The sequence below is a fragment of the Hyaena hyaena genome, unplaced genomic scaffold, assembly GCF_003009895.1.
Source record: "Hyaena hyaena isolate Hyena2069 unplaced genomic scaffold, ASM300989v1 scaffold_138, whole genome shotgun sequence".
NCBI classification, from domain to species: domain Eukaryota; kingdom Metazoa; phylum Chordata; class Mammalia; order Carnivora; family Hyaenidae; genus Hyaena; species Hyaena hyaena.
This window is the reverse complement of record NW_024080770.1, coordinates 245131-272018: the sequence shown is the minus strand read 5'-3', so window position 1 is coordinate 272018 and position 26888 is coordinate 245131. Positions and strand designations below refer to the sequence as shown.

General features: G+C 47.4%; 1 protein-coding gene across 1 annotated transcript in view; it reads left to right on the top strand.

Annotated features, from left to right (window-relative positions):
* Positions 1 to 26888, top strand: part of DPYSL5 (dihydropyrimidinase like 5) — a 54585-nt gene that overhangs the window by 16044 nt on the left and 11653 nt on the right. The window contains exons 2-7 of the mRNA XM_039238326.1: positions 13824 to 13982; positions 15681 to 15860; positions 16779 to 16847; positions 19045 to 19089; positions 20789 to 20864; positions 21809 to 21965. Of these exons, the coding sequence (XP_039094257.1) occupies positions 13824 to 13982; positions 15681 to 15860; positions 16779 to 16847; positions 19045 to 19089; positions 20789 to 20864; positions 21809 to 21965 (686 nt within the window). The remainder of the gene's footprint in view (positions 1 to 13823; positions 13983 to 15680; positions 15861 to 16778; positions 16848 to 19044; positions 19090 to 20788; positions 20865 to 21808; positions 21966 to 26888) is intronic.

Genomic DNA, 26888 nt, shown 5'->3' with positions numbered 1-26888 from the left:
TCAGCACTCCTGTATCCCTTGGGTAAATTCCTAGCAGTGCTATTGCTGGGTCATAGGGGAGTTCTATTGTTAGTTTCCTGAGGAACCTCCACACTGTTTTCCAGAGGGGCTGTACCAGTTTGCATTCCCACCAACAGTGTAGGAGGGTTCCCGTTTCTCCACATCCTCGCCAGCATCTAGAGTCCTCTGATTTGCTCATTTTAGCCACTCTGACTGGCGTGAGGTGGTATCTCAGTGTGGTTTTGATTTGTAGTTCCCTGATGAGGAGGGATGCTGAGCACACGTGATCCGTATCTTAATGTTCAGTAAATGTGATGACATCATGAGGAAGAGCCATTCGGCTCCCTCTCTGCATTACAGCTGGTCAGTGGCAAACACGGGTAAGCTGGGCAGTAGCGAGCGAACTGGAGGAGGATAAAACTTTACTGCAGCCACAGAGCCATCGCCACCCCATCCTTGCCCCCGTCAGGTTTCCATTCTTTTTGGGGTCCCTCCTTACCACCAGGCCTTAACTGGCCTCAGTCACTTGCCAGGCCTAAGATACTCCAGAACTCATGTTTGGGAGAGCACTCTAGCTCCGAATCTCTATGCCCTATACTTACTGGACCATCAAAGAGCATTTTTTTTCCTGCTGTGTGGAAAATACAGTGTTCACAGTGGAGCACATTGAGCCTCTGACGGGCCCTGGGGTCCCAGGCCTCCAGGTGGCTCCTGGCAGCGCATGGCTCTCCACAGGACCCACAGATGAGCTTCTGTCCCCTGCCTCCTACAAGAGGAGCGTGCTGAGCTGTCAGGCCTGGACTCAGGCCCATTTGTCAACACTTCTCCATCCATGATCCACTTATTTTGATCTTTAAAGCCCCCCCCCTTGTTATTATCTTATTATGCTTCCTTTCTGGGGGTGGAGGGAGGCTGAGTCTCAGAAGGGTGAAATACTTGCCACCCATGCTAATCGGTGCAGGGACAGGTCTGCCTGCCTCCCAGCCTTGACTCCAGCCCCATTCCTAGATGCCACGTATCCAAGGAAGTCCCAAGGCAGCCTCGCTTGGCAGTTTGATGGTTATCACTTAGCTTTGGAACCAAAATGAGAACTCCCCCACATCAGCGTAGACAAGGGAAGGAAAGCAAGTTGGGTGACGTGCGCTTTATTTGCGGATTGTTGATAAATCCCTCCTCTCTGGCATCTGTGGGCAGCCTGCACTTGTAATAAAGATGGTCGTGCCCTGCTCGCCTGTGAACTTTCCCTCTTCGGGATTAGAAGGCGCTTTGCTAAGGAGGAGGATGACAAAGGGCGTCTCTGTGCAGCTCTATTTTAGAATGGTTTCCCCAGGCCCCTTGGCTTCTCAGAAGCTGGCAGCCACATTCTCTCTGCCACATAACTCCCTTTGAGGATCATCTCCGGTCTCCATGGTAACTGCATGTCGGGAGGCAGCCTGCTCTGTACTGTGGCTTTGTATTAAACACAATGAATTTAAATTGGATGCTCGGCAGCAAAGATAATCATTCTGGATTAGAGAGAAGCCTGGAGCTCCTCATTTCATAATTTTGGATGTTGGCACAATTCGCAGATTTAGCCCTGTAATTCAAGCCCAAGCCCCACCTACCTCTCTGTTTCTGAACTGCAGTAGGTCCAATTTCACTTGGGCTTTTCTCCATCTTTTCTCAGAGGAATCTTGAAGCCAGGGAGCCCCTCAGTCAGGCCAGGGCTATCTTGAGCTCTAGAAGGGGCAGCATAATGTAAAGGAAACTTAGGAGCTCTAGAACCAGATGGACCTTCATTCAATCTGGCTGTGTGATTTCCTCTGAGCCTGGTTTTTTTTTTTTAATTTAAAAAATTTTGTTTAATGTTTATTTATTTTTGAGAGAGAGAGACAGAGTATGAGCAGGGGAAGGACAGAGAGAGACACACACACACAGCAGGCTCCAGGGTCTGAGCTGTCAGCACAGAGCCCACAACGCAGGGCTCTAACTCACAGACCATGAAATCATGACCTGAGCTGAAGTTGGACGCTTAACCAACTGAGCCACCCAGGCACCCATACCTGTTTTCCTATCTATAAAAGGAGAAGAGTAACCTCTATCCTATAGAATCATATTTTAAACATTTTATTGTGATAAACTTACCGTTTTAACCATTTTTGAGCATACAGGTCAGTGACATTAAGTGCATTCACTATGTTGTCACCTCAGTAATCCATCTCCATAATTTTTTCGTCTTCCCTGGCTGAAACTCTGTACCCATTATAAATATAACTTCCCCATTCCCCTCTCCCCGCCCCCAGCCTCTGGCTACCACCATTCCACTTTCTGTCACTATGAATTTGACTACCGTAGGTACCTCATGTATGTAGGTTCATACAGTATTTGTTCATTTGTGACGGGCTTATTTCACTTAGCATAATGTCCTCAAGTTTCAACTGTGTTGTAGCACATGTCAATTTCCTTCCTTTTTAAGGCTGGATAACATTCATAGATGCCACATTTTACTTATCAGTCAATCCGGCATTGGACACTTGGGTTGATTCCACCATCTGGCTGTCATGAATAATGCAGCTATGTACACATAGATCTGTCTGAATCCTTGCTTTCAATTAGAGACTCATTTTGAGGGTCAAATAAGATAAATGTTAAGGGTTGCCTGGGTGGTTCAGTAAATTAAGTGTCCGACTCTCTATTTCGGTTTAGGGCATGATCACACTCTTTGTGACTTTGAGCCCTGCATCAGGCTCTGCGCTGACAGTGCAGAGCCTGTTTGGGATTCTCTGCCCATATCCTAATCCCTTCGTGTGTTCTCTCTCTCTCTCCCTCTCTCTCTCCCTTTCTTTCTCTCTCAAAAAAAAAATATAAACATTTAAAAAAATAAAATAAATGTTAAGAACACTGCACACAGTAAGCCATCAGTAAATGTTAATTTCCTTCCAGAATGTGAGTTCAGGGGGCGTTAACTGCCACAGTGGTCTGCTGGCTTCATTGAGAATGATGTCACTTTTTAGTGAGCAAGCTGCTTCTGTGTCCCCCCAACATGCTCATCTGCTGTCTGGGAATTAACACAGTTTGTTCCATGGTTTAAAGGGAATGTCTTAACTATGAAAACGTGCATCGTTTCATGCATGCTTTCACATTCCCCCACCAGTCGGTATTCCTGTGTTCCTAGCTCCAGAAACGACAAGATGTTAGGGCTGATGTATATACTTCCTTATCAGTTGTCTATTTTAAGTATTTCCTGTGGGAGACCCCGAAGCAGGGATGAGATCACTCCAGGCTGAGAGTCTGTGCTTAGTAATTGTTTCATAGGTATCAGATCTGTTCTCAGCATTGCAGAAGAATATGGGATTTGGAGTAAAAATACCTAGATCCCAGTTCTGGCCCATCTCTGAAAAACTGGGGTGGTGAAAATGTCTGTTGCATGTGGTGGTTGTGAAGATTAGAGGAGGGAAGTACTTTGCTGTGCATACGACGAACTCCCGGAGCAGCCCGTGCACTGGGGGAGGAGGGGACCAGGAACCAGAGCTGGGGTGCAGCTCTCCAGGAAGATTTTCCCTGGGTCTAGTTTCATCCAAAGACCCTCTAGTAGGCGTGACTCTCCACTGCCTTGGGCGCCTCCAGGGGTGGGAATCCCAAAGCTCAGGAACTGTCTTTCCCTGCGGGGTCCTCCGGAAGGAGTCCTTCCAAGCTGGGCCCCCGAGAAGGTCAGCGCCCCTTTGTACTTAGGAATTTGAGACAGAAGAGGAGGAGGCGGAGGGCTCTTGCCGGCCTCCTGACCTGTGTGCGACCCAGCTGCTCACAGCTGCTTCCTGGGCTGTCTGAAGGGTGCTTTATCGCTGAGGCTGGTGGGAAGAGGGGAGATAGGCATCCCCCACCGAATCCCAGACCTTGTCTCCCTCCTCAGCGGTGCTGCTGCTGCTGGTGTGTGCACCCGGTCTACCTGGTGACCGAGAGCCAGACAGGCTTACATCAGGGCTTCGTGGGCAGATGTTTGTCACTGTCCCTGAGACCTCAAAACTGCCCTGCTTTGTTCACATCTGGGGAGGGAGAGCTTAGGCCTGCCTCCTGGGAGGCGGGAGGGCGCATCTTAACCTCTGTGGCAGCTCCCCTCTTCTTGAAGCTGGTGAGTCAGGGAGTTTCTTGCCTTGGTAGGAGGGTTTGCTTGGCTCCCATAACTCCACACCAGCCTGGTCTTTCTGCCTCTTGGCTATCCTTCCCCGTGTTCTTCCTGGTCTTATTATCTTTTGTCTTTTTTTTTTTTAATATTTTAATGTTTATTTTTGTGAGAGAGAGAGAGAGAGTGAGCAGGAGAGGGTCAGAGAGAGAGGGAGACACAGAATCCGAAACAGGCTCCAGGCTCTGAGCTGTGAGCACAGAGCCTGAGGCAGGGCTCAAACCCACAAACCGTGAGATCATGCCCTGAGCCGAACTCTGGCTTAACCGACTGAGTCACCCAGGCGCCCCTTGTTATCTTCGTCTTAATACCCCTGAAGTGCTGCCTCCCGGGGTCCTGTCCCAGGTCGTCTCCTCCTGCTCCTGTTTCCCCTGGTGACCTGTTACCAGAGACTCCCACGTGTCAGCTACAGCCTAGACCCCTCTGTGCACCTCCCCAGACTCAACACATCCACCAGGCGCAGCCCTAGAAGAGGAGCCCCCCGCTCCCAGGCCGGAGCTCCCTCCCCCGAGACCACAGGACTCTTCAGCGATGTGGCCAGAACTCTGATCCAGGCCTGCAAGGCTCCAGAGCTCAGGCTTCTCCCACCAGAGATCCTGCCCACCGCCCCCCCCCCCACACCCGCATGCTGCTAACAAACGTAAAAATGCAAATGTCACTCTAAGCCCCAACCAAGCTCTGAGAGGCCTCCCTCTTTATTTCCGGGCTGGACCTCTGCCTCGACCCGACCCTTTTGTCGGCCAACCCTGTTCCCTGGGCTCCCCGCTCCCTCAGCTCTCCCAGAGCTCTGGTCCCTCAGAGCAGCAAGTGGATTCCAGCCCCCTCTAGTTGATTCTGCGCACAACCCCCGTAGGAGTGTTGGCTCAGCGCAACACTCCTAATTTTCCCAAACCTGGCCTCGGGGAATTTGATTCCATTTCCTGTTTGGCTAAGAGGTCTGGGACCGAGGGCCCAGGCACCTTCTGATCTCTATTTCCCACCTTCTCTATTTCCCACCCTCCTTGAATGGATGGAAAGAGGGGTCCCTCCCAGCCTAATAGATAGGAAGATGGACCCTGAGGTTTCCTCATCGGAGTAATGGGGACAATAACCCACCTCTTTGACAGGGTCGTTGTGAGAATTAATGGGGCACAGAGCACGTGCCCAGTGTGTGCTGGCCATCGCTAGTGATGTTCAGCTCCACCTGGATGTCCCTCAGTCAGCTCTGTCTTAAGACAAACAAAAACCCCTTCCCTCTCTGCACACTATTTGCTCAGCCACACAAGCATAAAACCTCCCCCATTATTTACATCACCTCCCCTTCTATCATCAAACCCGCCTTCTTCTTCTTCTGGGAAATAGCTTTCACACGTCCCTTCCATCCCCATCCCCGAATTCAGGGCCATGACAGTGCGGCCGGCACCCCACAGCCAGAGTAATGTTCCGAAGCCATACGTCATGTCCCTCCTCTGCCCAGAGGCCCTGCTGTGACCACAGACGTGTCCAGGGCTGGGGGTGTAGCCAGTGTCCTCTCTGTAAATGTGCTCCCAAACCCCACGGTCCCTAGGCTCCCTCAGGACCACCACCTCCACAGCACACAAGTTGCTAAACTTTGCTGACCTGTAGAATCCAGGGTCAGCAAGGTCCTCACAGTTTGGTCCTAATCAGACCTGCCTTGGCGCAAACCAGACAGGCCTGCTGTCCGTCCTCCGGCTGTGCCCCCGCCTTCACACCAACACGCCCGCCTTCTGGCTCTCAGCCCGCCTGCCCAGCTTACCCTTCCCTTCCTCTGCTCTTTTGCATTTGATGCTGCCATCAGGAGGAATGTTGTCTCTGATGCTCTGTATTCTTACCGCACTTTGCAGTCATTTCTATTATAAATGATCCTTTTTCTTGTCCTGTTTGCCAATTACACTCTAAGTACTTAAGGTGCTTACATGTCTCACCTCTTCTGAACCATCTGATATGCATAACAGAGGGCACACAGTGTGCACGTTAGTGCTACCTACAAATTATGCTTATTGGCAATAATCACTACTACTTATTGGGCTCCAATTATGTGCAGGTACTGTGCTAGGTACTTTACGTGCATTATCTCATTTAATTATTGTAACCCCATGAATATATATCATTATCCTCATTTTACAAATAAGGAAATGGAGGGGCACCTGGCTGGTTCAGTCGGTTAAACATTCGACTTCGGTTCAGGTCATGATCTCATGGTTTGTGGGTTTAAGCCCCACATCTGGCTCTGTGCTAACAGCTCAGACCCTGGAGCCTGTTCAGATTCTGTGTCTCCTTCTCTCTCTACCCCTCCCCGATTCATGCTCTTGTCTCTCTCTCTCTCTCAAATACAAATAAACATTTTTTTTTTTTTTAATGAGGCAATAGAGCTCAGAGATTAAACAACTTGCCCAGGGTCTCAAAACTAAGTATAATCATCTTACAACTAGAATTTAAACCTAATCTGCCTGCCTTAAAGTCTGATTCTTGTCACTATACTGTTTTGCCTCTAAGTATAACATTAATATGCCTTTAAATGGCAAGCAGATTAAGTATGGGAAAATGTCCTTTTCTCGAAATATATTGTGCATTGAAGGTTTTCTCTGCAGAAAATTCAAAGAATGAAGTGAGAGTTAAAGATACAGTAATGCTTAGAGTAAGAGCACTGCTAAGTCAGAGGTGGGATCAGGCCCCCGATGGTGTGGGAGAAACCATGGACCCAGAAGGTAGGAGCGGAAAGTAAAAGGAAGTTTGGGAGTGCGATTAATCGCAAATGTCCAGTTTAGAAAAAAACAGTCAGCTGCAAGTTGAGCTCAACAGGCTGTAAATTATGGGTTGAGTAAAGGCTTGAGAGCAGCATGTAGCCGGGGGAACAGAAAGGGTGGCCCCAGGGAACTGATCACACATCAAATGGATGATGCCCTGCAAAAAAGCTAGGGTTGTTTTTCTTTTTGTTTTTTTTAGAGAAAGGAGTCATTTGATAGAAAGTGGTTGGGGTGATTCCAAAGGAGAATGGAGCCGGGCAGAGGTCAGCACTCAAGCAGCCTGGAAGGGAATTGTCAGAGAGCTGGCTGAGCGGGGAGTAAAGCTAAGTGTAAGCCTGGCAAGAGCCCCAACACCCTAGATCAAGCAAGTGTCGCGAATAAAGATGCTGAGACTCCTTCTTAAAAGATTATTAAGAAACTTAAGATGATGACAGCAAAACATTAAACAATGCAAGCACAGGGCCCTCCTAAATGCAGGGCACTGTAGGGCTGCAAGGCCTGCACGCCTGCAAGGCTGGCCCTGGCCGGTGGGCTTGTGTTTCAGGATGAGATATGTACTGAGTGCCAGGCATGGTTCTAAGTACCATACATGTATCCTCTCCCTTGATGAGATGCTTGGGTCCTTCTTTTGGTTAAGTTTCTCAAGCTCAGAGACTTGAGTGGTATTTAAGAAGTGGCTTTCCAGGGGCACCTGGGTGGCTCCGTCAGTTGAGCGTCTGACTTCAGTCCAGGTCATGATCTCATGGTTGGTGGGTTCGAGCCCCGCATTGGGGTCTGTGCTGACAGCTAGCTCGGAGCCTGGAGCCTTCTTCCGATTCTGTGTCTCCCTCTCTTTCTGACCCTCCCCTGCTCATGCTGTCTCTCTCTCTCTCACTCAGAAATAAAATTTTAAAAAAATTTTAAAAAGTTTTTAAAAACTGGCTTTCCAGAGGGCCAGTAAGCAACCAGCAGATACCTGATGGTGAAGGAAGTTACTCCGAGCAAGAGAGGAACCACCGAGCAGGTGATTTTTTTCCCTTATACTTTAGGAAATTGTAAATAAAAGACAGAAGAGAATTTTCATGTGCAAAGGAAAAAAACCGGCTCGGCGATTCCAAAAGAAGCAGATCTCGCTTAACCAATGATGGCTTCCCCAGCTGCCTTAGGAAATGTAGAAATGTTTGCTTTGCACTCATTCACCTACAAAACACATCCGAATACTTGTTAATTGATTCTCGGTGCCATAGCATTCTCCCTTTTAAAGATGGAGTGGCCCTTGATCTATAGGTCTAGACAGCAGCAGGCCCTGCGTCTCTTAATCCAATCACCAATCCCCAAACACACCCCTTTTCTATGTGCTATATGAAAATACACTCCAGGAAGCCTCTCCCCCTTCTCCAGTGAAAAACCCCACAGCTCTGGCTCAAGTGCCTTCTCCACAGCGGAGCACAAAGTTTGTACCTTGACTTACTGTTCACCCTTGGAACAAGCCTCTTCTTTGCCAGAAGAGTTTCAGGGCAGAGCAGGGGGATGGAATTGGAAGATAAGCCACTGCTACAGGAATGCAGCAAAATGTGATTCGAGCTGCAGCAGTGTAGAAGATGATAAGAGAGTGATTCTCCAAAGAGTTCTGTCCTGACAGAGGCTAGAAGGGCCAATACACTGTTCTCTCCAACACTGTGACGTCGGCAAATAAATCCTATTTTTCCAAAATTTCTTTCCAACCTGCTGAGCACGGCCCTGGTCAATCCGGAGACCCCGTGTGCCCCACAGTGGTCTCATGACTTCTGATGCATAACGATGATATTTAGATCCGGTTTAGGTTGAGTTTCAGTACAAGTTCTTGCCATGTGTATGCCTAGGAAGTGGGTCATAAAATGGATCACCATTAAGTATATTGGGTTTTATTAGGAAACAAATGGAGGCGACCTTACTGGGCATCAAACAGATCCAATTTACCCAGCAGAATATCAGATACGTCAAAAACAAATCATGGTAGCCCTTTGAAACACTAAAGTTATGTTTCTTCTCTACCAAATTTAAATCATGATGCTGTGTCTTGGTTAAACAAATAGTCCCAGTGTCCATAGTAACTTAATGGTGAGAGATGTGAAGTCCCACTTTCACAATGGAAACAAATGCCACATTATCAATGGGGTTGCTTGCTGGGCAGCAGTATATGTAAAAAAATTAAGGGCTTGTGTTGGTAAATGGGCAGACGTGGCAGCCACCACGGTCCAGGAGGCCCTAGTGAGTTATAGCCCTTACATGGGCCGAAGTGGTATAAACGGGGGTGCGCATGCGCCATGAGGCTACAATGCCACTTCCGGGCACCATATTTCCTGAACGTGGGGACGGTTCGTGTGTGCGCAGGAATCCTCAAGCACCGTGTGTGGTGGTAAATGTCGATGACTTCAGAACTGAGTACGATACGTGGAGGAGTATTCATACAATTAATTAATTAAAATGAAAGAAATAAATCTTAAAGACGTTGAGTTTTTAAAAAGCAAGTTGGAAAAAGGTACGGGCCAGTACTTTGTGTAAATTTTTGAAATTCACAAAACATAGTAAAAATATGAAAATATAGATGGGATGATCAACCTCAGGGGAGAGGCATGGGGAACAGGATGGAAGGTTTCGATTGTATTGGTTGTATTTCGTTAAAAAAAATTTTTTTTTAACATTTGTTCATTTTTTTGAGAGAGAGACACAGTATGAGCAGGAGAGGAGCATAGAGAAAGGGAGACACAGAATCCAAAGCAGCATACAGGCTCTGAGCTGTCAGCACAGAGCCAGATATGAAGCTCAAACTCATGAACCATGAGATCGTGATGTGAACTGAAGTCAGATGCTTAACCGACTGAGCCACCCAGCGCCCCTGTGGTTCATTTTTTTTTAATGTTTTTTAAAAACAGCAAAAAATGTTAACATCTGCTATGTTTGACTAGCGGGTTCATGCCTGTGTGTTATTTTCTATACTTTCACCGTATGGTTGAAATGTTTCATAACTTTCAGAGAAACTCTCTTAAACACACAAGCATGGTTAACTAGATTTTAAGAAATTTTTAGCTCCTTCCAAATGTATGTTGAAAATAGACATTATAAGGAAAGTAATAGACCCTATTAAATAAATTTCAGAAAAGTAGAAAAAAATAACTCAGACTCTCATCACTCAAAACAGTCCTTGTTAATGTTTTGGTATATTTCCTCTCCTGTTTTCCCTTGTGTGGGTGCCTGTGTGTTTAAACATCCTTCTAAGCATCTTGGATACACAGATTGAATTCTGTCTTTTTCGCTCATTACAGTATCACCCTTTTTCCATGTTATGACTTAGCCTCCATGAACGTCATTTCCATGGACTTCCATTAAACATCGTCCACAGCTCGCTTAACCAACACCATTTTTTGCTTAAAAACAGGAACGTTCAGTGGACACAGTCATGTATTGGTAAACATAATCCTTTTGAAATCTTCAGGAACAGGATTGGGTCATGCTCTCTGTTGATTTCTACAAGGATGTTTCATGTGAGATGACAGTAAAGAGGTCTGTCACGTCTGTGATACACTCCCAGGAAGACGGGGCTTGTCGGCGTGCATCCCGTGGGTTGGAACCGTACATATTTTAAAATCCAGCTCTGTGTATACCTTGCCTGAGAGGAAGCAAGTGCTCGTACATCCTTGTACAGCCAGCATCTGGTCTGGACTCCTGAGCCCACAGCTGGGGGAGTATTTGCTGCTCCTGTTAAACTCTTGTTTTGAGGCCTGAGGTTAATTACAGTATCACCCTTGATACCTGAGGTTAATGGTAGAAATAATTGTTGCAGATATTTATGTGCCCCTTCCCAGCTTGTAAAGGCTCTCATATCCACTGCCACCTGGTCTACTCTGGGCTCCCCAGGCGGCAGAGTGGGTACCCAGCTGGCCCTGGATTACAACCAGAAAGTGGGAAAGGCAGGACCACTGCCCAGTGACACGTACCCGAACTCTTCAGTTACTGTCCTTAGACTCAGGCAAGAGGGGCCACATCTGCCCAGAGCCCACATCCTCTTCTAGACCACACTCTGTGTCCCTGGAATTCCCTAACAGATGATCCCGAGCTCTTCTAGGACCTATGTCAGCTCGAATCTGTCCTCGTGGGGCCAGACCACCAGTGTGGGTACGCCTAGTGCAAGGGCAGCATTTTGCAGGGAGTGAGCAGATCCTAGACCCGCGGGCTGCAGGATGAACCCAAAGTCAGGGGTGTGGCTGGGGACAGTGCAGAGGCTGAAGTGAAGGCCAACATCCGCTGCAGTGGAGCTCAGAGTTGCAAGGACTTCCAAGAACTCCAAATTCAGGCCTGGTCTCCTTTGTCATGTATTTGTCAGAGTTGGAGGACAGAATGTATTATGTGTAACAGTTAGCTTAATCTGTAACTCTTCACTATTTAGAGATTCAGCACATGGACCTCCTTCTCTACTCTTGCTCTGGGACCCACAGATCTTAAGAACAGTCTTGCTGTTTCCAGGTCTTCTTTCTTCTACCCAAGATTACGGACATACTGAGGGGAGTGCAAAAGAAAGCAATCAAGGGGCGCCTGGGTGGCTCAGTCGGTTAAGCATCCAACTTCCACGCAGGTCATGATCTCACAGTTTGTGAGTTTGAGCACCATACAACGCTCTGTGCTGACAGTTTGGAGCCTGGAGCCTGCTTTGGATTCTGTGTCTCCTTCCCTCTCTGCCTCTCCCCCACTCACACTCTGTCTGTCTCTGCCTCTTAAAAAAAAAGAATAAAAGTTAAAAAAAAACAATCTAGGATAGGGGAGGGGGAAATGGGTGATGGGCATGGAGGAAGGCACTTGTTGGGATGAGCACTGGGTTTTATATGGAAACCAACTTGACAATAAACTATAATTTAAAAAAAGCAATCTAGAACCACAGAAAAATAAAACAATTTAGTGTATAAAATCCCAATAGATAGCCCACCCCCAACCCCACCCCCACGTCTGCATATAAAGGCAAGAAATGCATTTCAGGGCAGAATAGAGTACAACCACCTGCTATGAGGATGAATCAGCCTGACACGATCTGGATCACAAATAGAAGACAGCTAGTAAAACTACAATCTGCTGCTCTTCCCCTTCTCTCATTTCCCTGCACACCCCGCCTGCCCGCCAGCCATTCTGGCTACCCCTGTCTGCCACAGAACTACCGCCCTCTGTCGGTTACTTTAAGCCATGCAAGAAGTTGGACCTCTGAACTCATGGCATTGTGGGAAGTGGTCTCCCAAAGAGGGGCAGCATGGAAAATCTGTGTTGCAAGAGTTTACATTTTAATTGTTTGGCCGCTGAACTAATTTTTTTCAGTTCCCTAATCCCCAGCAATATTTGTGATTTGTGATCAAGGATTGGACTGACTAGAGAAGCACTAAATCATTCAGACAATTTCATTGACCTGTTTACCTCCCCTATGGAGAACAGAGATAAACAGTCCTAATCTGGATAATTAAGCACACACGTTAGGACAGACTTCACTCAGTCCATTTTATTAGACAACCGTTCAGTCGACTTTCCCAACTATATCCAGCAAGGAAGCTAATTTAGGTAAGGCTTAGAGAGGTTAAGGAGCTATTATAGTAGCTGTTATAGGTAAAGCATTTCAGAGAGGTTAGGTAATGTGGCTGAGGTTATCCAGCTGGGAGGTGGCGAGCAGGGACTCAAACTTGGGCTCATCTAAATTATTGTAAGGACCCAAAAAGAAAGATGGATTTTGTCCAGACTTACTCCCTGGCAAAAGAGAGTCACCTTTTATCAGAGCTCCCACAAAGTAGTAGAGCCCTCCCTTGATTATTCTATTTTGATCAAGTTTTGTTTGCAACAACACATTAACCTGGAACAGCCTTTGGTCAGTGCTAGTTCTGGAAGCTTGTGCAGGTCACCTGACAAAATTGGCTTTAAAAAAAAAGTGTGTGTGTGGGTGGTGGAGGTGGATCTTTAATATAGCTTTAGTAATTATTCCTGGAGGTATGCTTTTTCATTACAAGAGAGGCTTTTTAAAGATTTCTTGTTAAGTGGTGTCTTCTTGAGATTGTGAATAGGATATTTTTCATTGAGAAATCATACTGAGACCTAAAAAGCCCTCTATCTCTAACAAGATAAATGGAAATGAACTTACTGTGCTTGGAAAAACCGAAGACAAAGACCTTGATGTTGAAGATGCATATGAGAACTTTGAATAAAATTGTTTCATGAAATATGAGGGAATAAAACTAAGCAGTGTATCCAAATTAACATTTTATTCATTAGGATTTAAATATGTATGTGTAATGGGGCATCTGGGTGGCTCAGTTGGTTAAGCATCTGGCTCAGGTCATGATCTCACAGGTTCGTGAGTTCAAGCCCAATGTCAGTCTCTGTGCTGCCTGGAGCCCATTCACATTCTGTGTCTCCCTCTCACTCTGCCCCTCCCTTGCTCACACACTCTCTCTCTCTCTCTCAAAAATAAATAATCATTAAAAAAAACTTTTTAATATCTATGTGTAACTAAATAAATATAAATAGACATATTGGATTGCATTCTACATTTGGTTTTTTCATCTATATATGCAAGTTGGTCAGAATTGTTGGGGGTGGGGGGAATCTTCTCTTTGGGAAATAGAGGCTGGCTTGAGGCTTTAGTACCCCACTGAGTGGTTTTTCCCAAGCACTGAGCCACAACCCAAGATGAGGAAGAAGCAGGCTTGTTTACTGGATCCATGGTGGTGATGAAGGTTAGTACACTGGCTCCTGCCTGCCTGGCTCCTTAAAATTTGCCAAACACTGCTGGCCTAGGGCCTCACAGCCTCTTGCTTGATAGAATCCGTGGTTGTCCTGAATGTCCACCCAAGGACCTCATGTGTCTCCCTGCGTCAGTGACTTGGATGTGGGGAGGGTGTGACCGAGACTGCTTTTCCCGCCTCCCGCAGGCAGCACTGGTTGGAGGCACCACCATGGTCATCGGCCACGTCCTGCCCGACAAGGAGACCTCCCTCGTGGAAGCTTACGAGAAGTGCCGGGGTCTGGCCGACCCCAAGGTCTGCTGTGACTACGCCCTGCATGTGGGGATCACCTGGTGGGCACCCAAGGTAAGTGTGCTGAGCAGAATCCCAAAAGAAGAATCAATGCGTTCTTAGGCAGAGGGGCAGTTTGGTTGGAGTTGGCTGGGGTGGGGTGCCCTCCCACAGGTGGGGGATCCCCCCCACCATCCCAACTTCCCCAGGTGCCAAAAGAAAAGAACACCTGATTCCACAAGGCGGTGACAAGACTTGTTCTGCTTAATTTGAGGAGCCAGTTTTCCAGCAGATACAGAGGGCCTGAGACCAGAGGCCCGGGGAGCGCTGGCTGGCTCCTTGCTCAGACCCCAAACCTCTCAGCATCTCTTGATGCTTTACGTGAGGTGCCACTGACCCCTAAGGGGACCGCTGCTGAGAAGCGGGCTTGGCAAGAGTCACACTCCAGGGCTCACATTGTTTTCATGCCAGAAGTGACAGCATGGACCTGAGGTCTCAGAACAGAACAGAGGGTCCCGTCCTGGCTCAGGGCCACCTGATATAAATGGATGGGGCCACTTCTTTCCTACTGGGGCCCGGCTCCTGCTCTGAGAGCCCCGAGGCTGCACCTGGCCTGTGGCTGAGGCTGTCTCCCAGTGAGCCCTCTGTCACTTCAGCCCCTGTGCCCCTTGCCATCATCTGGTTAATCCCAACAAAAGCACTATTATTATTTTGGCGTATTCACCTTCCGGTCTTTTGTTTGTTTCATATGTGCTTGTTACGTAGTAACTCTTTCACTTAGGTGTGAGCATTTTCTGTCTGGCTACATGGTCCTCATGACCATGAGTGCAGTGGCTTCATGTCCTATCAGGGAGATGAACCTCAATTTATCTTCCTGCTGTCAGACCAAAGTTGCTTCCGTTTTTTTCCCCTATATGAATAATGTTAGGATGACTTTCCTTATTCATGTAGCTTTGTTCATGTTCCTAAATTAGATTTAACCCAGCGTCTCAGGATTTTTTTTTACGATTTTATCTTTAAGTAATTGCCATGCCCAACATGGGGCTTGAACCACAACCCCTAGATCAAGGGCCTTATGCGTTGCTGACTGAGTCAGCCAGGCTCCCTGGGTCTCAGGAGTTTTAGCATTATTGTGCCTTCTTTGTAACACCACTTCCATTATGGGGATGGGGAACACAGGTCTTAGGGGTAAACGCTGTTAGTGTGTTTACCCATAGGCTGACTTGGGTCAGAGACACAGGACAAGCCTATACGAAGCAGAAACGCCTAGATGGTGACAATATGGTTCCTCAATTTGTGTCATGCTTCACAATTTTCTTTCTTTTTATTTAAAAAAATTTTTTTAATGTTTATTTATTTTTGAAAGAGAGACAGAGACAGAGAGGAGGAGAGGGGCAGAGAGAGAGGGAGACACAGAATCCGAAGCAGTTTCCAGGCTCTGAGCTGTCAGCACAGAGCCCAACATTGGGCCTCAAACTTGTGAATCGCAAGATTATGACCTGAGCCGAAGTCGGACGCTTAACCGACTGAAGCACCCAAGTGCCCCTTGCTTGACAATTTTCAAAGTACTTCTGCATCTGTCTGCTCCCATAACCTCACGGTGGCCTGCGGGGGGCAGGGGGGACGGGGAGGAGGGGGAAAGTGAGATACTGCAAGGTTGCAGGTGGTCATACGGTCCCTCCCCCCACTGGCCCCCATCTCCTCCATCCTAGGCTGGTCAGCCTCTTGAACATCTATACTCACGTGGCATTGCCTTTGCATTTTGCTCTCCAGGTGAAAGCAGAAATGGAGACGCTGGTGAGAGAGAAGGGTGTCAACTCATTCCAGATGTTTATGACCTACAAAGACTTGTATATGCTGCGGGACAGTGAGCTGTACCAAGTGTTGCATGCATGCAAGGACATTGGAGCGATCCCCCGAGTCCATGCTGAGAATGGGGAGCTCGTGGCTGAGGCAAGGCTGTAGAGAATATTGGGGAAGGGGGGCTGGGGCACCAACAGAGCCAGTTCTCAGAGGGATTCCTGACCACCCCCATCACCCATCCCACAGTTTTGTCCAGACAAAATGAGTTCTAAAAGAAAGTGTGAGATGCTAACACCCCAGATGACCAATCTTTGTCAGAAAATCCAAACTTGTCTACTGTCTGTAAAAAAAAAGATATATACGTATATATATGTGTATATATATATATATATACACACATACATACATACATATCTATCTTTATAGTCCAAAAGAGTTTCTAAGTCTTAGATGATAATGTCTTAGTTCTAGTGATATGATATTTAAATTCCATTATAGCCAAAGACTTTGGAGCACCTCTAAGAAATATTTTTATTGAGATTTGACATCAGAATAAATGATAGTCAGCTCTCCTCTTTCCTCCGCTTCCTCCTTTTTCCTGTTACCTCTCCCCATCCCCCCCCACCACCACCACCACCGAGGAACTGAGATATTATAGCAATCTGCTCACTGGTAGATGAGCCCCTTTGTACTCCTGGGTCTGAAATGGGATGCTTGGTAAGGGTTAATCTAGCTGTTGCTGGAAAGTAGAGATTTGACTAGATTTCTGGTGGGAAAATTCTGATTTTCAGATCTTTGATGTACCAAGCCTATTGGCTGGTTACAGAACTATAATTTTAAGACAGAAAAAACTGCATTCAGTCCTTAGGAAGCAAGACACAGGAGAGCCTTACTGCCAGGGAGCCCTGTCCCTTTCTGCCCTCTTTGGGAGGTGGACACTGTGGAAGCGAGGACAGTGTCAAGCCTGTTGGACTGCATGGTGTCCGGCATGTTTCTGTGTTCCTGGGGATCGTTATTTTCTTGTATCTGTGTGGTTCTCTCAGTTTTCTCTCTTTTGCTATTATTCAGGGTGCTAAGGAGGCGCTAGATTTGGGGATCACGGGCCCAGAAGGAATCGAAATCAGCCGCCCAGAGGAGGTGAGGAAAACTGACTGTGCCTCTTCTCAGTTTCTTTCCTGTGGATTCACAGAACCTTTAGGATAGAAACAACATCAATAAATAAAAGTTGTATATTATTGCCTTCTCTGTGGGTGAAATTCTCATCTGGAAGCTTTGCAGGGAACAGGCATCCCCCTGCTGAGGCTGACTTGGCCTTGAGCTTCCTTGGGAAAGACAATTTGCAGGAAGCCAGACCCAAATAATTTGATTCTGATGTCAGGGATCCGAGGGAGACCATGTGAGCTCTCCGGGGGTTGCTTTCCCCAAAATTGAATAGGGAAAGAAAAGAAAGAGTGAAAAATTCCAGATTATAAGCCAGTGATTCAGTGTTGTGGGAATGAGAGCCTCTGAGGAGAACGTTGGATGCCCTCCCCGCCCCCCCCCCACGAGAAACCAGAAGAACAGACATGTCTATACTCTTTGCCCTTGTTACTGTATTGACCACTGTGAAGGTACTGAAAAGCCCTGCTCTCCTCTGCCCTCTGGTGTTATCCTGGCACAGTTTTGCAGGATGTCCACGCAAATCCCCAGCAGTCCCCCTCGGTAAAGAATTCTGCCCCGGAGGGGACCTTACTGGACAAATTGTGCTTTCTTGTCCTGTGACCCTATCCAGACATCTTCTGCCGTTAGTGAAGAGAATGCTGTTTTCCATTTCTTCAAAGTGTTCAGTGCAGAGTGGTGGCTGGATGTCCCTGAGGGATTGATGGGTGGCCCTGAGGGCCAAGGAACCAGAGACCAGGTGTCATGGCACTGCCATCAGACATGCGAGGCCCTGCATGAACCTGTAAGGACAGGAGTGGGTGCATGGGCACAGGACTGGGCTTTGTTCGGTTATCGAGGGGAAGAGCCATGCTTGGACTGTAGGGTATTAATAGCAGGTGTCATCACTGTCATCACCTATGGTTACAGGCTCTACACCAGAAGAGATTTTGCTCTCTGGCAGACATCTGACAATGTCTAGCGATATTTCTGGTTGTCCCACCTGGGAGGAGCGAGGCGGGAGGGTGTGGTACTGCTGGCATCTAGTGGAGAAAGGCGAGGAGTGCTGCTTGAAGATCCTGTGGTGCCCAGACAGTCCCCCACCGCAAGGAATAACCCGACTTAAAATGTCCATGGTGTTGAGGTTCAGAAACCCGGATCTAGGTTAATTTCCAGCTTGATAGTGGCGAGTATCGGTCCATGCTACAGTGCTGAGGTGGCTGTGGAAAGAATACGCCAGAAAACACGGAGAGATGAGACTCGGTTTCCGTTTCCTTTTGTTTTGTTGCCTTTTTCTTTTTTGAGAGAGAGAGGGTGAGAGAGCATGATCTAGGGAGAGGCAGAGAGAGAGGGAGAGAAAGGATCTCAAGCAGGCTGCACACTGCCAGCCCAGAGCCCGACGCAGGGCTAGAACTCATGAGCCATGAGATCATGACCTGAACTGAAATCAAGAGTCAGACACTTAACCGACTGAGCCACCCAGGTGCCCCAGAAAGGGAAGAATTTTTAAAAATATGTTGTTTATGTTTGAGAGAGAGAGAAAGAGAGAGAGTGAGAGAGAGAGAGTGCCCGTGAGTGGGGGAAGGGCAGAGAGAGAGAGAGAGACAGAGAGACAGAGAGAGAGAAGGGCAGAGGATCCAAAGCAGGCTCCGGGCTGACAGCAGAGAGCCCAATGTGGGGCTCAAACTCAAGAACCACAAGATCATGACCTGAGCCAAAGTCATACACTTAATTGACTGAGTCACCCAGGTGCCCCCCAACTTTTTTTAAGTTTATTTCTTTATTTTTGAGAGAGGGAGGGGGACAGACAGAGAATCCCAAGCAGACAGCACAGAGCCCTGTGCAGGGCTCCATCCCACAAATCGTGAGATCATGACCTAAGCTGAAACCAAGAGTTGGATGCTTTAACTGACTGAGCCACCCAGACGCCCTCATTGCCTTTTATTTAAGGCATCCAGCAAGGATATACCTGGTGTACTAAATCCCTGGATTCTCTCCAGGTGAGAAGAGGTGGGGGGAGCTTGGTGCCCCTGCCCAAGGCTTACCCCCCGAACCAGCCTCTACAGGTGGAGTTGGCCCCTCCAGCCCTATGTTGGATATTCCAGCACTTTCTACAAAGTGGGCTTTTGAGCAGAGGTGGGCTTGCTTGGGAGAGAGAGTGAAGGCTTGTTTTCTTCCTATCCTTTGTTCCTAACAGCTGGAGGCTGAAGCCACTCACCGAGTTATCACCATTGCAAACAGGGTAAGTAGACTCCCGCTTGCCCTAAACCCATTCTTGACTCTAGGATCAGAAACCAGAATCTTCAGTCTCCACGGTGGAGTCCCATTCTGCCCTGGGTGCCGGCACCAAGCCTGGCTCACAGGACCCCAAAACCGTTTGCTGGGTGCTGTTATTCCCACAGACCTGGCAGAAGTCCTCTTAGCTGCCAGCTCTCTGTTCCACCCCAGCGAGCTTGCTCAGTCTGGCTTCATTGCTCAAATGGAAATGGCTCCCAGGGGTGGCAGGGTGAGTTGGGGGTCCACAGGGGCTCACTGCAAATGAACTCCATCTCCTGTAGAGGAATTTGCTTGCCTAGAGAACCGTGATCTAATCCTCTGCCTCTAGACCACTTAGAAGTTGTCCTTGGTATCGCTCAGGGCGAGGGGGTGCTGATGCAGTGTGGGAAACAAACAAGATGTGAGACCTTTACCAGACAGGAAGCTCTCGGTGTATGCACGTCACTCAACCACTCTGATACACTATTTTGTTATCTGGCGTTGGAATGATAATACCACTTCTCACGGGATGATTGGAAGGATCAAAGGGGGGGCAGGGAAGGAAAGGCGCCTTATAAACAGTAGAGCACTATACCAAGGTTATTTCTCTTTCTAAACCATCATTAAAGAGTTCGATTTGCTCAGATAATCTGATCTGTCACCTGTAGAACGCCAGTTTTCTAAAGTGTGGTGCCTGGACCAGCAGCATCTGTGTTTGTTACAAATAGAAACTTAGAACTGCAGATTCCCGGGCCCATGTAAACCCATTGAATCAGAAACTGGGAAAGATGCCAGCAGTCTGTTTTAAGAAACCCAGCCATGGTTTTAGTGGGCACTCACGCTCCAGAACCTCTTCTCTGAAAAGACGTGGGCGATCGCGCAGGACGTAAGCATGAGGGTGTGGTGTTGGGAATGCCAAGGACCACGCAGAGGTTAGAGCTCCAACGGATCTCAGAATTAGTAACGTTGCACCAGGCACATCAAATGTCAGGCCAGTTCCTAAGCTCTCTGTCCTCTCGTTTTGATAAGCAGAGAAGGCATCAGAGTAACATTTGGGAAAAGTTTCCCATTAGCAGTTGATAAGTCTGGGTGCTGAACCAGGACATTGTTTTCCTGGCACACCAGTGGTTATGATATCAATTATTTCCTGATGGTAACTGACCCCAGGATAAGGAAAGATGTCAATAGCACAGGGCCAGCTTCCTGACTTTGAGCTCAAACATATGCCCAGGCAAGCAAAGCCAGGGACCATTGGTGCACAGCTCAGCAGAGGAAAAGCTCTTCAATATTACAACCCAGGTGTCCATTTGCAAAACCGGTCCTGTCTGATATAGACTCTGAACCCTGAACCTCTTGTATTTTGTTTCTTCTCAAGGTACATTCTGTCTACTGATAAAGCAGCCCTGGTTGTAATTTTAGATATGAAGTATATTCCATGACTGTCTCTAGGTCATCATGTTCATGAACAGGAAATTTACAAAGTCCCTTGTGTTAAGTTATAAATCATCTTGATTCCGTCTGGAAGAAGATGGGAGGTTCCCGGTGGAAGACCTTCTCCCTGAGAATGAGGCTAAGAGACACAGGGGGAAGTGCTGGGGCCAAGATTGGTTTGGCGGGGGCTATGCTAGTGCTTGTTAGGTTCATGGGGTTGATGCTCTCTCCTTCCCACCGGTTTCCTTGTTTAGACTCACTGTCCAATATACTTGGTCAATGTGTCCAGCATCTCGGCCGGTGATGTGATCGCAGCTGCTAAGATGCAAGGTGAGTCCCTGGGCGGGAATGGACAATGCGCATGTGTGGTGGGACTGCAACCCCGTGGGGCTCCCCAGAGTGCTCCCTTTTCTCTCCTGTCACCCACAGAAGCACTGCTACCACTGGGTTCAGTGCGTTCGAACCAGTGTTTTCCTCTGTACATTTGTATGCATAAAGACTTTACAGAAGTGTCTGTCACCTCTCCTGGGTCTGGTAAATTTTTCCAAGTTTTCAGTCAACTCATTAATTGGTATCTTCTTGGCCTCTTGGGTTTTACTACTCGTTGCCTTGGTAACTAACACAGAATCCTGGACCAGTTCCAGTAGACGTTTCAAGGGGATGCCTGGGAAGTCCCTGGAGAAATACCAGTGTCTGGACCCAATTTCCCTTACAGCCACCCCTACACCCTGTATATGAGCCCCAGATAATTGTGTCTGCTGTTGCTGGGCACCGGGCAGCACCAGAAGGTTTTTATACTTGCTTATAATCTTGGCCCGGCTCGGGGTGCCAGTGAGGTCCTGGAAAGGAGAAACAAAGTCATGGTCACAGACTTGGGGATATAAATCAGAGAAAGGGCTTTCAGCCTTCTGGTAGTACTGCCCGAGAGATGCTGCCTCCCGTCTCTCCCCCAGTGGGAGCCCCTTGGGTGTCTCACCCGCACCGCTGGCCCTCCTTCCCCCCATCAGTGCCCTGCAGCACCAGTGGTCCTCCCAAACCATGGTGCTGCCCCTCTTCGGTGCCCTTGACCTTCCATTCTCCTTGCCTGGAGCCAGCATGGCAATAGGGAACACTCTGGCCTTTGAACCCAGCTGTGCTCTCAAACCTCCGTGGAAGCTTGAGAAAGTCCCTTCCTCTCTCTGACTTAAGCTCCTCCACCTATGAAATGAGAAGGTCAGACCAATGATCTCTCAGTTCACGGGTTCCTAGTTATGGTTTGACCTTTCTCCTTCCAGGGAAGGTTGTACTGGCCGAGACCACCACCGCGCATGCCACTCTGACAGGCTTACACTACTACCACCAGGACTGGTCCCACGCGGCCGCCTACGTGACGGTGCCTCCGTTGAGACTGGACACCAACACCTCAACCTACCTCATGAGCCTGCTGGCCAAGTAAGGCGTTTCAGCAGAACCTCCCTGGCCCCAGAGCACAGCCTTAACTCATAATATATGCCATCCTGAGAATTTATAGGTCTTCGAGGTGATGTCATAGAGGAAAAGTTTTAATGAATAGCCTGAATTCAGTGGGACACAAAAATGAAAAGATGTTTTGTTCCAAACTGCTTGCAGCTTCTTTCTTCCTTTTAGTGACATTTTGGATAGAATCTGTTGTTTCCTCTCCCTTTTGGTTATTAAAGTCTAGGGTTTTTTTTTTTTTCCTTAATATGTTTATTTATTTTTGAGAGAGGGAGAGAGAGCCGGGGAAGGGCAGTAAGGTCTCGGGGTGAAGGTGGCCCCTGGAGGGGCAGTATATGCATGGCAATAGTGCAGCACCTGCCTTCTGTGCCACAGGATTGCTGTGATACTGAGAAGCAGCAGCCCTTACGCATTTAGATAAACGAGGAAATACGAGAGAGGAGAAATGCCAGACTAGCTCTGACTCTTAAAAATGCTTCACACTGCGGGGCGCCTGGGTGGCTTAGTCGGTTAAGCGTCCGACTTTCGCTTAGGTCATGATCTCACAGTTCGTGGGTTCGAGCCCCGCGTCGGGCTCTGTGCTGACTGCCAGCTCAGAGCCTGGAGCCTGTTTCAGTCTGTGACTCCCTCTCTCTCTGACCCTCCCCTGCTCGCGCTGTCTCTCTCTCTGTCTCCTAGAAATAAATAAAACATTAAAAAAATATATTTAAAAAATGCTTCACACTGGGGTGGGGCGGGGGAGGGATGCCTGGGTGGTTCAGTTGGTTAAGCATCCAACTCTTGATTTCAGCTCATAATATGTGAGTTTGAGGCCCGCCTCAGACTCTGTGCTGACATGCGAGAGCCTGCTTGGGGTCCTCTCTCTCTCTCTGCCCCTCCCTGGCTTGTTCTCTCTCAAAGATAAATAAATAAACTTTAAAAATATAGATATTAAAGGGGCGCCTGGGTGGCTTAGTTGGTTAAGCATCCGACTTTCACTTAGGTCATGATCTCATGGTTCGTGGGTTCAAGCCCCGCGTCGGGCTCTGTGCTGACTGCCAGCTCAGAGCCTGGAGCCTGTTTCAGAGTGTGTCTCCCTCTCTCTCTGACCCTCCTCTGCTCATGCTGTCTCTCTCTCTCTCCTAGAAATAAATAAAACATTTAAAAAATATGTATATAGATATTAAAAATAAATAAGTCAATAATTTTTAAAGATGCTTTTCATCGGTAAATACCAGCCAGCCTCTTTTCCATCATTACCAACACAACAAAAACAGACAAGGATCAAGAGCCTGCTGTAGTGATTTGGGCTCAGTTCCAAGGTCAGAAAGTCTTTTGAAATACTCCCACTTGCCAGAGGCATATTTACTGGAAGAACAAATAGATGGTAACTGCCCCCAATTTACCCAGATTACAGTGGTCCCACCCCACACGCATTCAAATAGGCAGGGGAAAATAGTGCTGTTAATGGAATAATTTAAGTTCTTATATCTAGCCTATTTTTAATTTAAATTATTTAAATAAATGTATTCAATTAAGGCGAATTGTAATTTCATGTTAGCTGTCATGAGAATAGGTTGAATCCCTTTTTAAAATCAGCACATATTGTAAAAGCGTGTAATTTTAGAGAATTGGGAGCATCGTTTTAACATGCTTTTTTTATTATTTGTTTTTGTTATTTATAGGAATTTATGGTTATTATCATTTCATTTTTATTTTATTTTTATTATTTGTTTTTGTTATTTATAGGAATTTATGGTTATTATCATTTCGTTTTTAGGACGCATTATTGGTGATGATTGATATTATACAAAATGCTCAGTAGAAAACTCAGACACCAATGGCCGTATTCCTATCTATAAGAAAATGTGTGCTGCTTCGTTATGATCTACTTTAGGATGTGATTTCTTATATATCAGAGGGGAAAGCACAATCTATGGGTGTAAGGATTTATCCTTTATTTAAAGTCTATTTTCGGGGTGCCTGGGTGGCTCAGTCGGTTGGGCGTCTGACTTCGGCTCAGGTCATGATCTCATGGTTCGTGGGCTCATGCTATCTCTCTCTCAGAAATAAATACAACAAAACAAAAAAATCTATTTTCACTAAGATTTAAATAAAAATAATTAAAAATTTGATGTTGAGATAGATAGATAGATAGATAGATAGATAGATAGATAGATAGATAAAATCCAATTTCTTGGGGCGCCTGGCTGGCTCATTCGGTAGAGCAGGCAACTCTTGATCTTGGGGGTGTGAGTTCCAGCCCCATGTTGAGCACAGAGATTACTTAAAAATAAAACCCTTAAAATAAAATCTAAATTTCTTTTTTCTTTTTTTACTGAAATATAGTTGACACACGACATGATGTGAGTTACATGTGTACAGCAGTGATTCGACACTCACTATGGTCATGCTATGCTCACAAGTATAGCTACCTTCAGTCACCATGCAATGCTATCGCAATACCATTGACCGTATTCCCTGTGTTGTGCCTTTCATGGCTGGGAAAGTTATCATTCGATAACTGAAAGCCTGTACCTCTCCCTCCCCTTCACCCATTTTGCCCAGCCCCCCAGGCCTCCCTCCTTCTGGCGACCACCAGTTTGTTCTCTGTGTAAAATTTAATTTCTTAAAGGGGCCAAAAGGTTTTTTTCATTTGAATATGTAAAATTTTAAAGTACTTAGCTAGGCACCTGGGTGGCTTGTGGTTAAGTGTCCAACTTCAGCTCAGCTCATGATTTCCTGGTTCATGAGTTCCAGCCCCACTGTTGGGTTCTGTGCTGACAGCTTAGAGCCTGGAGCCTGCTTTGGATTCTGTGTCTCCCTCTCCCTCTCTCTCTCTTTGCCCTTCCCCCACTTGTATTCCATCTCTCTCTCTCTCTCTCTCTCTCTCAGAATAAATAAGCATTAAAAAAATTTTGTTTACGTACTTAACAAAGACAGTCATATTCTAAACTTTAAAGAGTATATGGGTGTAGGTATCATATCTCCTAGATTCAGGGCAGCACTAGGAGACCTCAAAACTCCTTCTGGAATGTGACCACACTCATTCACACCTGCCCCGAGGGGCACCTACTTGTGTAGGAGCCTTCTTTGAAAGGTGAGTGCTCAGTGGGTCTTGGTTAAAGAATGGGCGGCACCTGGGTGGCTCAGTCAGTTGGGCGGCCAACTTTGGCTCAAGTCATGATCTCATCATTCGTGGGCTCGAGCCCCACATCAGGCTCTGTGCTGACAGCTAGCTCAGAGCCTGAAGCCTGTTTCAGATTCTGTGTCTCCCTCTCTCTCTGACCCTCCCCTGCTCATGCTATCTCTCTCTCTCTCTCTCTCTCTGAAATAAATAAATAAATAAATAAATAAATAAATAAATAAATAAATAAAAGAATGGAAGTTGAGGTCCCTGACGCTCAGCCCATGATTCTGACAGGCAACTCTCTGATCTGAGCCCTGCCTGGGGGTCTTGAAGACCCCTGAGAAGAAGGTGAAGCTCTGATGGGTTCTGCAGGCCCAGGGAATGTGGGCAGCACTGGGGCACCCTAGAACAAACCCTCTGTTTTGGGGAGAGTCCCCCCCTGCAATCTCTACAAAGGCCCAGAGAGGCGTGTTTGGCTCAGGGACACCCCAGCCGGTGCCACAGGAAGAGCTAAGTCATCTTGCTGTGGATTCGGCAAAGGACGTTAGTCATTTGGCAACAGTTGTGACTGACGAGCCCTGCCAGGTCCCCAGTGGAAACAGCCCAGTATGCAACCTGACCCTGAATCGTCTGAGAGCCTTAAGAACAGGCCTCATCACTAGGGCGCCTGGGTGCCTCGGTCGGTTGAGTGTCTGGTTCTTGGTTTCAGCTCAAGTCATGATCTCATGGTTCCTGAGTTTGAGCCCTGCCTCAGGCAGGCTCTGTGCTGACGGTGTGGAGTCTCCTTGGGATTCTCTCTCTTTCTCTCTCTGTCTCTCTCAAAATAAATAAACTTAAAAACATTAAAAAAGAAGAAGAAGAAGAAGCCTCATCACCAAGTCTGACATGAGCAGCTTAGATGTCCCACAGGCATTCGCAGGCTTTGGTGACTCCTACAAATAAATTAAACACTCAGGACCCCCGCTGTGTGGTCCCAGCAATTGTCTCCCTCTCCCACATGACCCCCATGCTCCAGCCAGGGCCCTCCCTGCCCTCCAACACTATTTCCTCCTGAGGTTGCCCTGGCCTCGGCGATGTGGGCATCCTTCCCCCTCTGCCCCTCCCCACCTCTGAGCCGTCAGCCTGCAGAGATCTCAGAACACGGGCCAGCTGTCTGCCACCCTCATTTGGTAGAGGGTCTGCTGCCTCGTGTACTATCATACCATCCTAAGTCTCTGCCCTGAATCCTGGCGGGGCTGAAACCCCCCGAGAACCTCACCATGCCTTAGCCACCCACAGCCTTGCAGGGAGGTCACCTTCAGTTACCTTCCGAGGAGAGTGGTCACAGAGGGCAGGGGTGATGATGAACCGGTTGACTTGCATACAATTGCTGGTTTATTAAAGCTAACGTCTCTTCTGTCTCATCCCTCCTTTCGTCTTCTGTGCCGTTAGAGTCCCCATATCCAAGAAAGGCTAGGGCTGCAGGTTATTTAGCAATGCTTAACATTGAACTTGTAAATGTTTTACCAAGCTTGTCATCAGCAGGAACTGGTAGGGGTTGAGGGAGGAGATGAGAGGAGGTTGGCATCGGGACCTCTGGCAGTAAAACCACCTCACATAGCAAAACTAGGAGTTGAATTTTCTCTGCCTGCTGTCTTAACTCTTCAAAGTTGACGCCCCAAAAGCTCCCATCAATGCCTCCTGTGACACTGACAGTCAGTGTCACCCTCAGCCCATAATCCCATTCTACAGATGAGTACACTGAGGTTCACACAAATTAAGTAACTTGTTAGAGGTCAGCTTTGCCTGGA